Below are 12,644 nucleotides of genomic sequence, written 5' to 3'. Positions count from 1 at the left end.
AAGTGTGCCATTGTATTATCATCTACAATCACTGCACTATGGTTCTGCAACATGAAAATGCATAACCAAGACATTTTAAATAGTAAAGGATAGTGAGGGTTACAGCTGTTGGGTTAACCATCATGAATCAGAAGCTGTTCCAGCTGTAGAGAGCAATGCATGTGAGAGACCACCCACTTCTCCGACGACTCCTTATCAACAGTCACTCTTTGACTACACTGATTCTTGCACAATCAGCAGTTCTATAAATATATAACACTGAAGTCACGACAGAGTCGATCTCTTCAGTCGCTGCGCGTTGATACAACCCCACACCACACCACACCACACCACATCTGTCAACACTCAACAATCCAGCATGACCACCGCGCAGCCGATCTTCTCAAAGGGCGAAAACTGCAAACAAGTGTGGCACGACGCGAGTGCTGACTACAACGAGTCCGACACACACTTGGAGATCATGGGGAAACCCGTTATGGAGCGCTGGGAAACTCCATATATGCACTCTCTTGCAACAGTTGCTGCATCTAAAGGTAATGTCCCATTTAATTATCATCGATCAGTGAGTCAATGAAGCAATTCGCTGCGTTACGTTTTTGCTGAAAGTGACTTTATTACAGGTCCATTATATTTAAAAGTGTCCATATTGTCTGTCAAAACACCTTTAAACGAGACAAGTTCTCAATAACTGCAAACTTGCGAATTCTATTATGGCGATTCTTAAATGAATCATTCAGTTGAATCGACTCTTTTGAACAAACCTGTATAGATGATTCGTTCTTGAATCGGTCCTCAGCGGTTCACAAGTCGACAACTCACTGACTCACTGAACCTTGTACTGTCCGAATATGCGTTTATTTACCTACTATATATTAATGTGTATAATTAATGTTAATGTAGAATATTAATATAGAAATGCTGATGTCGCCTCGTGACCTTCCTTGACCGTTCGTTACCTAATTAATATTAAGCACATGCTACTAGAATTCCTTGTACCTGATCTTTGACGGTGTGGCCATCAGATAAGAATGCGTTATCTGTAAGTGTGACACAAACACGTGCTTATGCCACGACGACAGACGCAAAACTTCCACAGAAGTAACACACTAGCCCTGCGTCTCAATGTTCATACTATCCATCCTAAATAGTATGTGAGATTAGAATAAGTGTGTCCCAAAGCATAGTATGTTGAAAAGAGTATGCCAAAAGTCCCCGGATGGTCTACTATTTCAGGTCGATTTTTGAGAGTGTGGATCCGAGCACCCTCTAATGGCTAATATTGCCCACAATCCATTGCGTTTTGGTGAAGGATTCTGTCCAGAACTACAAACACGAATAAAACGCGTTAAAACTACAAACATGGCGGATGTGCGCGACCGGCGGTTATGTAGAGAGGCTTAGAAAAAGGGGTTTGAGTTACTAATATTCAGCATTTAACCTGGTAAAAAAAAATATTTATTTAATGTTATCTGTGTTATATTTCATCTGCAACAGCAATGTAAACTTTTATAAACATCCGTTAATCGTCGTTCAATTTTAAATGCATCATTATGCATAAAATATGGGCAGAGTTCTCCCGCGACTGGCAGATCAACGAGCTACTTCTTTTCTCTCCAGTACGGTAGGAAGTTAAATTAAATACGCGCGTGCCTTCTGTGGGGTTGCATTGAAATGCGTTTCGTCTGAATATATTCACTCATATTATTAAAATTATTATTTTTCATAAAGGTTATTTATGGTTTCATAATTACAAAGAGCGTGTGTCACATCAATGATTTACAAACTGAATTTCTAGAAATGCCATTCATTTGAGAAGGGCAGGACACTAGTGACCTCTCTTTACTCCTCACATGCCTGTTTTTACTCCTTTCTGAAATATCACCTCCTGCAGCTCCAGGGGCAGGACCTTTCCCATGTCAATAATATGGTGTAGTAAAATATATACACTTAATAGACAAAATGTAATTGTTGTAAAGTATGAATAAGAAACCATGTGAATCAGCATAAACAACGTGTCTCCTCTTGTTTGGGAATGTAGGTGGAAGGGTGCTTGAGATCGGCTTTGGGATGGCCATAGCAGCCACTAAAGTGGAGTCTTTCCCTATTGAGGAGCACTGGATCATTGAGTGCAATGACGGTGTATTCCAGAGGCTACAGGAATGGGCCAAAAGTCAGCCACATAAAGTAAAGGAAATATATCTGATTTGTAGTGAGTTATTATTACAAACCCGTTGATGACTTCTTAAACCATTAATTATTTTGGTTATACTTGCACAGATTGTTCCTCTGAAAGGCCTGTGGGAAGATGTGGTGCCAACCCTACCCAACAATCACTTTGATGGTAAAATCATTTTAATATTTACTATAATGTAAGCAAAATATATTTTTAAAGATTGTTAAAATTTTGTCAAAGGAGGTGAAAAGTGTTTACTTGCTCATAACTGTACATAAAAATATATATACAAGTCTTGTTTTTTTCTTAAAAGAAATTAACTGTTATTAAACAAGGATCCATTAAATAAACCTAAAGTGACAGTAAAGAGATTTATAATGTTACAGAAGATTTGCTGAAAAGAAATGCTCTTCTTTTGAACTTTCTATTCAATAAAGAATCCTGAAAAAACTGTACTCTCACAAAAATACAAAGCAGCTCAAATCTTTTCAGCATTTGTAATATTAAGAAATGTTTCTCGAGCAGCAAATCAGTATATTAGAATGATTTCTGAAGGATCATGTGACGCTGAAGACTGGAGTAATGATGCTGGAAACTCAGCTTTGACTCACAGAAATAAATATATAATTTTACAATATATTAAAATAGATAAGTTATTTTAAATTGTAATAATATTTTGCATTTTTACTGTAATGCAGCCTATAAGAGACTTTCAAAACATTAAAGAATTTACCAACCCCAAACGTTTGAATGGCAGTGTAAATTTTGTCTAATAATATACAGTACTGTGCATAAGTCTTAGGCCATTAGTACGTTCACCAAATAAATAAATAAATACATACACGTTTTAAGACAGTTATTTCTTTTCTTTGCTGTAGTGTGTCAGTAGGAAATATTAGTTTACTAATATATTAGTTTATTTACTTTATTTCCAAACACTCTTTTTGATTTTAATTGTAATAATTATAATTCAGTGAGATTTTTTGTATGCACAAGGAGTCTGACAGCAGCCAGTGCTCCACACAGAGGTCTGATCTGAGCATCATCAGTCTGTCTGATTACATGAAGAAACAGAACAAACTGAGACAGACTCAATCCAGAAGAACTGTGGCAACATCTCCAAGACCCTTGACGAAACCTTAATGTAAACTGATATTTCCTACTGACACACTACAGCAAAAGATATACAAATAACTGGCATAAAACCATTTTTTTGTTGCTGAAAATACTAATAGCCCAAAAATTTTGCACAGTACGGTTTGCAATATATTAAATGAGTATTATATAAAGTCATGGAATCGTGACAGATGTGTGAAATTGCATATATTTGTCCTCCAATCACAGGTATTCTTTATGACACATATCCTTTGTCAGAGGAGACCTGGCACACACATCAGTTCAACTTCATCAAGGTTTGTGGACAGTTACATTGAAACCATTTGAGTTGCAAAAATTGATGTTTGCTGTGAGTGATCACCATGAACTGTGCTGTCAGGGTCATGCTAACAGACTGCTGAAGCCTGGCGGTGTGCTCACGTACTGTAATCTCACTTCCTGGGGTGAGCTGCTGAAAAACAAATATAACCACATCGACAAAATGTTCCAGGTGATTAACTCAATTCCTGACACACTCCCTTCTCACTAAATCCATATCATTGTGCTCTGGTTTTATGATGAGACACTACTTTTTTTCCCCCCAGGAGACACAAGTTCCCCACCTGCTGGAAGCTGGATTCAAAAAGGAGAAGATCAGCACCGCACTGATGGACATCAGTCCTCCCAGTGAATGCAAATACTATTCCTTTAATAAGATGATCACACCAACTATTGTTAAATAAGAAAAAAACAAACTGTATATAAATCAGAAATCATTCTACTGTCAAGTGTCTCTAAAATGGATTTAATTCTTTTATAAGAGTAAATTGTATTAAATGCGCTCAAAATGACTGTTCATAGTTGTGCTATTCATAGACATTTCTTTTTTGATTGTACTTAAAAATAAACACTACATAATTAACATATTGCTACCTGTTGTGCTTTATATTTAATAAGGTAGTCAGTATTGTGAATGTATTCACAGATAAAGTGTTATTTTTAGGTGCTATTATAGTTTTTAATTAACATTTGTGACACTGGACCACAAAAGCAGTCTTAAGTCGCTGGGGTATATTTGTAGCAATAGCCAAAAAAAACATTGTATGGGTCAAAATGTTAGATTTTTCTTTTATGCCAAAAGATCATGTTCCATGAAGATATTTTGTCAATTTCCTACTGTAAATATGCATTGCTAAGAACTTCATTTGGACAACTTTAAAGGCGATTTTCTCAATATTTAGATTTTTTTGCACCCTCAGATTCCAGATGTTCAATTAGTTGTATCTCAGCCAAATATTGTCCTAACAAACCATAATGGAAAGCTTATTTATTCAGCTTTCAGATGATATATAAATCTCAATTTCGAAAAATTGACCCTTATGACTGGTTTTGTGGTCCAGGGTCACATTTGATTTTTTTATAATTTCTGTGTTCATGTTAATTTTAGTTAAAGCTTTTGTAATTATTATTATTTTTTTAATTTCAGTTATTTTAGTACATCAAGTTAAATTAAATGAAAACGAGAAATGTTGCCTTAACTAGCTTAAATAACATGTTTTTTTAATGTTTCAGTCAACATTTTTTGATTATTTGCTATAAAATTGTTATATATGTTTCATTGCATTACAAAATGTGTGTCTGGTAGGAATGTGCCTAAAATGTCAATGTCACATGGCTTCATTTACCTGAACGGGGAGAGTCCAAACCTTATTTACAAGTACATGCATACAATTATAAAGGCTCAGTTCTGATTATTAATTATTTGTAGATTAAGTCTTTTCTGAACAGACAATGATAACTACTGCACCACCATGACAACACAAATATCTGCATCTAACAGAAGTCAGTGCACTCCGCGGTGAAGCAGAAAGTCTTTATTGTAGCTACAAAGAGGAGGAGCTTGAGCTCAAACCAGAGGAGCTCCTGAGCAAACAGCCGTCTGAGCACAACAAATGACCAGTTTTAAATAAACATCTCAGAACAGACACACAAACACACCTCACTTGCGATACCAAATTCTCATTTTCTTTTCTCGCTTGATCTTCTTCTGTAACTGCAGCGTTCCATAAAGCAGAGCCTCTGCTGTTGGAGGACAACCTAGACGGACAAATAATCTTATTATACTATACACTCATTAGAGACAATTCTGATAAAGGCTATAGTAGGACTGGCTGATATGGACAATAATATTTACACTTTTTTCATATACAATATTGATAATTACCACAATATTGCTTTGCAATAGGGAATGAAATGCTTTCACAAATTCGTTTGCACCGCACTCTTTTGTAACATAATATTTTATTTTGGTGTGTTAATCTATTAAATTACGTGGTATATAAAACCATGATCATGAATGAAATGCTTTCCACGTGTTTGTTAACCATTGAGAATGAATGTAAACATAACTTGTTTGTTCACAAGTAAACTTCACAGAGTAGCTACTTTTTAATTTATGCAACCATGAAATCCATTTTATTTTGCCTTAAATTCTGTTTTCCATTTAATTTTTTTCTGTAGTCTATGTTTTATGATTTAATACCAATTCATCATCAACTGGTGTCTAATTAAATTAATTAATACAACTTTAATGGAACCTTAAAGTAAATATAACAATTAATTTACAACAAAACATTGCATTTTTATTTTTTATTTTTTTAAGTGTCTCTCAGAGCAGCTCTGGAGATGAAGTTCATGTGTTCATGTCTCTCATACCTTGAAAACATTGTGAGTTTCGCGTGTGCTTGAGTCCGTGTATCAGAAGAAACACGCAGATCATGCTACAGGATGAACGAAATGAAACACACCTGGGACGTAGATGTCCACTGGAACGATGCGATCACAACCCCGGACCACCGAATAAGAGTAGTGATAGTAGCCACCACCGTTAGCACAGCTTCCAGAAAGAAAGAAACAAGACAATTTTAGTTGAAAAACAATGAAGTATGAGAAAAAATAAACTAGTTTTTCCTGATCAGCTTATTTATGTTTCTCACCTTCCCATGGAAATAACGTATCTGGGTTCTGGCATTTGATCATACACCTGCCATTAGCAAGACATTCATACATTATAGCAGCAGAACAATCATTACACTAAAGCATAATCAGAAATATTAAAGGGATACAAAAATGAAAATGTTGTCATCATTTACTCGCCCTCATGTCATTCCAAATCTGCATGAGTTTCTTTCTTCAGTTGAACACGAAAGTAGCATCGTTTGGTTTTTTTCTATAACGGTGCCCAAACCGATACTTATTAAAAATAAATACAAATTCTCCAAAAAATGATGGATTGGCCATTAGCACTATGAACACATGATGTCCGTTTCATTCACACTGGTTGCCAGAGGGCGCCCTCGCACAGAAAATCCACATATCCAGTCACATAAGTAGACAACTCATGACCCTCCAGGAAATCCCTTATATGGACAAAGACATCTCTATTATATCTGCAACTGAGTAAACAGAGCATATAAATGTTTTGAATGATAAAACAAAGACAATAAACACTCGACTGCGACAATATAGTTTGTCTGTGTTATTCAAGCCATCTCTGGTATTTTCATAATAATTAAGTATATTTATAATCCATTGCTAATCGTTGTATTCTTTTTAAAATAGCCTATAGAACATATTTTCTGCCTCATTCTGTGACAAGAAGCCTCATCAGATCACAGAAGGAAGCATTTGACTGGTGTTGTGGAGTAAAAAGGTTATAATGTTCTCTTTTGTTGGATAACAGGTTTAGAAATGTGAATACAAGGGAGGTTTCGCTTTAGGCATTTTAATTTAAGCATGTTTAGCTTAGTTAACGGAAGGCTGCTTGCTGCTATCAGAGCAAGTGTAATTACTGCATTCACGCGCTCCTCGGATGCTCTCATTTCCCGAGTTATGCGTTTAAGCTGGAATGTGAAAACAACATGGACACTCGCGTTACTACAAAGATTTGTTGGATTTGTATTATTAGAGCTTTCTGACTTGAGTTCATGTGCATTTTCTCAGTCGGGAAATTATTTTTCTATATTACATGATGCTTCTTACGTCCTTTTCGGAGAACCAGAGGACAAATATTTCAATCGATCGCTCAGGCATGGCACTGAAATGAGGCACCGAAATCTGCATTCTGATTCGGTTCTTGTACATACCGGTTACATAGGTACCAGTGCCATATTGGTACCGGGTTTCGGTACCCAACCCTAATTTTGAAGAATGTTAGTAACAAAGCAGTTGATAGTAGCAATTGACCTCTACAGTATGGAAAAAAATACTATGGAAGTCAATGACCACCGTTAACAGTTTGGTTACCCACATTCTTCACAATATTTTTTTTTGTGATCAACAAAAGAAGGAAACTCATACCGGTTTGGAACAACTTGAGGGTGAGTAAATGATGACAAAATGTTCATTTTTGGATGAACTATCGGTTTAAACCGAGTACTAAAAATTTATATTTACAGCAGGGGTGTGCAATAATGACAAAAAAATGAAATCTCGACATTTTCGGGAATTTTGGCTATAACGATAATTAGATGACATTTTGCTGAGCGTGTTATTGTGCTGGTACTTTGGCAGGTTTAGGACTGCCGTGGACATCTGACTCCCAAAGATTTTGATATTCTTCATATTCTGTGCGGTGATTAGTTTGCAAGAGTAATAAATTGATTTTTACCTTTTATGGGCATTTTTACCTTTATACGACCAATTTTTTCTAGCCTAATGAAATGTCTGCATCATCTTTTCGGTCAAATTCTTAAATTTGATTTACATAGTAAGAGACTATAGGGCAAATCAAATAAAATAAGTATCAATAAACTTTGTGTTTGCAATGCAGAGGTGGCATGCAGAATCTGCATCTGAATCGGCATTTACACTGTTTAATACAGGACATGAATGCATTTAACCTGCAGTTACAAATGCATACTTAATGTTTTGATGTTTAAAAAACAAAACGTTCAATAGTGATATTTGAAATGATTTGGGGAAAAAGGGAAATATACTGTACTTTAAATATAAACCTAAAATCGCCAGTAGGTGGCGGCAAATCACTGCATGACTGAGTCAGTCAATACGTTTACATGGACAACAATACTCCCGATTTTAATACGATTAAGACAATACTCTGATTAAGAATCTACCATGTAAACAGAGATTTAAGATTACCTTAATCCGGCTAAAGTCATAATCGAAGTAAACAGAAATCGAATTAAGACATGTGGAGTATTCCTATTTTTCTTTGCATTACTGAAGTGCAGTATAGACATGTAAACATCTTAATCAAATTATTACCGTCGTGAAGGACTTTTCACCACATTTTGCGACAGGATACACACACGGCAGTGCTCAACAGTTTGACGGCAAATAAAAGAGCTTCAACACCTCCATCATCTGTATGCACGTACAAATAATTAACTGCACTTGAAGCTTTCATAAAATAAAAAATTAAACACCCAAAACTGTACATGGCATCATCACGAAGACGAACTATATGTTTATACGTGAAATTCCGGAGGGGACGTCAGATGGCGTCACGTTGAGACGTAATGATGTGCGCCATTAATCGAACTATGTACTATAACATGTAAAACGGGAACATGAAAGGAATATTCTAAAAGCAACTCATGTAAACACCACAATCATAATATTGGCTTATTTAGAATAAGGTCAATAATTAGATTACTGATGTCCACGTAGTAACGAGTGAGTCATTCATTCAACCAATTTGTTCAAACAGCTGATTGATTCAGCAACGAAACACCGTCGTGTGTTGCTCAGAGATGCAAAATAGTTCTACTGTGGCTTCCTTTGGAGCTATTTTGGTTGATGAAATAGAGCAAAAAGAGGAACTTGTGTCTAAAATGTAAGTCAATTAATATGAACTTCTTGTTTATTGGACTGTTTTATAAAATCAGTATCACATTTGCAATCGTCTGATATTTGGAGAAAAAATATCTCTTTGTGTGATATTAACTATATCAGATATAAATATATAAGACATTTAAAAGTCATACGCGGGCATATTTGCCCCCTTATGTTGAATTTTGGGGGGAATCTAAATGTATTTTAATAGACTATATCATGTAGTGGAAGTGTGAACTCTAATTGTGCACGCGCAGTAGTCTAACCTACATCTCATAGTGTATGTGCACACTTTATGGGTGTGCTTTTGTTTGGCTTTTGCTATATATTCGATAATGTCAAATCGCATATCGTTTAAACAAGAATTACGATATTATCATAAACTATATATATCGCACACCCCTAATTGACAGGCAAGTTTATTACTATTGATATGGTGCAATTACCTTCCGCAATGCAGGAGCCATCTTGTTGGTTAGCGTCCCTGCGACTATCATGACATCAGCCTGTCTGGGACTGGCTCTGAACACAACACCAAACCGATCCATGTCATAACGAGGGGCGGCCATGTGCATCATCTCCACTGCACAACATGCCAGGCCAAAGGTCATGGGCCATAAGGAGCTCTGAAATACAAACATTTGACTTTTTCCCTCATTTTTACAAAAAAATATGATAAGCTACAGTCCAAATTTTTATGGTCAGTTAAGTAAAAAAAAATAAAATAAATAATAATACTTTTATTCAGCAAGGATGAATTAAATTGATCAAAAGTGACAGTAAAGATTTTAATAATGGTACAAAAGATGCTTTTTTTGCTTTCATCAAGCTCTCTATTATGGCTTCCACTAAATATTAAGCATCCCAACTGTTTTCAGCATTGATAATAATAATCAATATATTAGAATGATTTCTGAAGGATCATGTGACACTGAAGACTGGAGTAATGATGCTGGAAATTCAACTTTGCATCACAGGAATAAATTGTTATTGATCAAATAAATGTAGCCTTAGTGAGCAGAAGAGACTTCTTTCAAAAACATTTGAGAAAAAAAAAAAAAAGAAATCTACTGACACCTAATTTTTGAACGGTAGTGCATGCATTTAGTGTTTTTAAAACACATTTTTTGTAAATGTGTAAAGCAGGGGTGTCCAGTCCTGCAGAGTTCAGCTCCAACCACAATTAAACACATCTGAACCAGCTAATCAAGGTCTTATTCAGCATACTAGAAACTTCCAGAGAGGTGTGTTGAGGCACGTTGGAGCTAATCTCTGCAGGACGGTGGCCCTCCAGGACAGAGTTTGGAGACCCCTGATGTAAAGAGTTACGTACTCTGCGTGCCCAGTTGACCAGATCGTCCAGCTTGGTGATGATGTATTCACCCTTGCTGCTGACCGCTGAAGCTGGTCTTGGTGCCAGAGCTGTGCTTTTCTCTCTGAACGGGACCGGACTGGAAAGAAGGATATGCACAGTTAGTAATAACTACCCAGTTAATAGTGTAATAGTTATTCTGTAACTGCCCAGGATGGGTGGCATACAACCATAACAAAACCATCCACTTCGCACCTTGTGGAGTTTTCATCCTTTTTGTCTGTCAGAGGAACCTTTTTATGAGCAGAAAATGATGAAATGGCCCTACATTACAAGCACAATATCAAGTGTAAAAAGGTGTTACAACATTTTACATAAAATAAGGAAAAAAGATCCTTAAAACTAATTCAAAACTTACCTTAGATTCAAGGAACCAAGGGCAGAAAGGCGAGGAACTGAAATAACACATTATTTAAAGTTATGTTTTTATACAAAAACAAACTTGCACATATGAGAAGTAAAAAATACATGAAAACCATAATAATAATAATAATATTATATATATATATATATATAGCTTCAACTTTACAAACAAGGTACATAATCGCATTCCAGAAAATAACAAATCTTGTTCAGCCTTGGTTGAGAATAACCAATAATAAAAGGGTAAACCATAATAACAATACTTACAATCTTAAAAATAAGAATACTGTGCCTAAATCTCTGCTCACTATGTGGTTAGACATTTTTTTAAACTGCAATAAATATTTCGCTCATTTCATTCTTGATTCTTCTGCTTCATTAAGATACTAAATATCAATTTTGTGGCAGCGATTTACAAAGACACTGCATATCGCCTGCCTGAATGGCATTTTGACTTTCAAAGCCGTAAGTAATACAACATATCTCATAGTGAGTCTCAGATCAGTCATGTTGTGTAACAAGGTCACCGAGTAAAGCCCATCATAACACGAAAGAACTCATTCAACAACTGAAGATGCAATGTAGTTTAGTTATATCTAATGTATTCCACATATATATGATGCAGTGATAGCAATACTGCGCCATGCAGAGATTTTAAATCGTCTAGGATCAAGCTCGTTTACTCACCCAACAACGCCGCCATCTTTGCCTGACACCTACTTTCGCTGTATATAAAAGTCCTTTGATAACACCGCGCTCAAAAACATTTTAAACAAAATCAAAAAAAAAAGAGCACGGCCAATTTAATTATTCACACACTTCATACGCAATTTTTTACAAAATAAAATACATTACATTTATTCGCCGCGCTCAACATCGATTAGTATTAAATCATTTTAGTTATACTTATTTTCTACATTCAAATTTTTTTTTATATCTAATTATTTTTGTAACTAAATTCTATAATTATTACACTAAAATTGTAACAGAAATTGCTCACTATTCATTGACAAAGATTTTTTATTTTGAAGCGCTGAAAGCTGGTCCATATTAAAATTGTCTTTTTAAAAGAACAATTTTACCATCAGTCTGTAGTTAGTCAATTACAGGTTCATCAGCATGAAAGTAACTATGTACTGCTGTACCCAGTGTTGGGGAAAGTTACTTTTAAAAGTAATGCATTACAACATTGCGTTACTCCATTAAAAAGTAACTAATTACGGTAAATCGTTACTTTTTATGGAAAGTAATCCGTTACGTTACTTTTGCGTTACTTTTAAAATCTGTACAGGGCTTGCTTGTTTGTTTTTAAAATAAAAAAAAAGTTATATTTTTGGCAAATATAAAAGCCTTTTCACAGCAAAAGTGAAATGAATAAGCCTCAGGCTGAAGGGAAAGTAGATTTACGTCCGTACAGTAGAACGCAGAAGAAGACATTTCAACCCATTTCAGCAATAAACAAAGACACACAAATGTTTGACTGGAGTGTAATTTGTGCTTATTAGTACAGCTGAACTGGATCATCGAAGGTCAGAAGCAAAGACATTGGTTCATAGAATGGGATTAAATACATAAAGCATATTTGTGTTGTTTAACATTTAATTATTGCAGGTTTGCATCATTTTGAGGAATTCTGAATTTGTGTGGGGTTTTTTTGTGAGTGAGATGAATTAATGCATATTCATATTTATTTCAGAACTACAGTAACATCTGATTTCTCTCATCATGGGGACAGGAAGCTGTCAGTCAATAAATTGGAAAAAAAAGTAACTTGCGTTACTTATT

The 12,644-nt window shown here is 35.3% G+C and overlaps 2 protein-coding genes across 2 annotated transcripts; one reads left to right on the top strand and one right to left on the bottom strand.

The window, feature by feature from the left end:
* Window positions 1-167: 167 nt before the first annotated feature.
* On the top strand, window positions 168-4,121 carry gamt (guanidinoacetate N-methyltransferase). The gene is made up of 6 exons (XM_016235790.1): window positions 168-533; window positions 2,039-2,184; window positions 2,278-2,341; window positions 3,518-3,585; window positions 3,669-3,779; window positions 3,874-4,121. The coding sequence occupies exons 1-6, from the start codon at window positions 359-361 to the stop codon at window positions 4,009-4,011; spliced, it is 702 nt and encodes a 233-aa protein (XP_016091276.1). The 5' UTR covers window positions 168-358; the 3' UTR covers window positions 4,012-4,121.
* A 1,006-nt stretch (window positions 4,122-5,127) lies between these two features.
* ndufs7 (NADH:ubiquinone oxidoreductase core subunit S7) lies at window positions 5,128-11,605 on the bottom strand. Its single transcript, XM_016235813.1, has 8 exons — window positions 11,547-11,605; window positions 10,855-10,891; window positions 10,692-10,760; window positions 10,458-10,575; window positions 9,571-9,750; window positions 6,265-6,311; window positions 6,076-6,164; window positions 5,128-5,365 (listed from the first exon to the last, which is right to left on the bottom strand). The coding sequence occupies exons 1-8, from the start codon at window positions 11,560-11,562 to the stop codon at window positions 5,268-5,270; spliced, it is 654 nt and encodes a 217-aa protein (XP_016091299.1). The 5' UTR covers window positions 11,563-11,605; the 3' UTR covers window positions 5,128-5,267.
* Between the last annotated feature and the right edge of the window lie 1,039 nt (window positions 11,606-12,644).

The sequence above is a fragment of the Sinocyclocheilus grahami genome, unplaced genomic scaffold, assembly GCF_001515645.1.
Source record: "Sinocyclocheilus grahami isolate Dianchi unplaced genomic scaffold, SAMN03320097.WGS_v1.1 scaffold474.1, whole genome shotgun sequence".
Taxonomy (NCBI): Eukaryota; Metazoa; Chordata; class Actinopteri; order Cypriniformes; family Cyprinidae; genus Sinocyclocheilus; species Sinocyclocheilus grahami.
Note: the sequence above shows the minus strand (reverse complement) of the source record. Positions and strands in the feature narration are given on the sequence as shown.

Bases quoted from the DNA above. Each gene is read 5' to 3' on its own strand.
- gamt (XM_016235790.1), top strand. From the start codon at position 359: ATGACCACCGCGCAGCCGATCTTCTCAAAGGGCGAAAACTGCAAACAA. The intron at 534-2,038 runs GTAATGTCCCAT...TTGGGAATGTAG, and splicing joins AACAGTTGCTGCATCTAAAG to GTGGAAGGGTGCTTGAGATC. The intron at 3,586-3,668 runs GTTTGTGGACAG...CTGTGCTGTCAG, and splicing joins ATCAGTTCAACTTCATCAAG to GGTCATGCTAACAGACTGCT.
- ndufs7 (XM_016235813.1), bottom strand. The intron at 10,576-10,691 runs GTGCGAAGTGGA...CCTTCTTTCCAG, and splicing joins AAGGATGAAAACTCCACAAG to TCCGGTCCCGTTCAGAGAGA. The intron at 6,312-9,570 runs GTAATTGCACCA...TGCTAATGGCAG, and splicing joins TGGCTCCTGCATTGCGGAAG to GTGTATGATCAAATGCCAGA.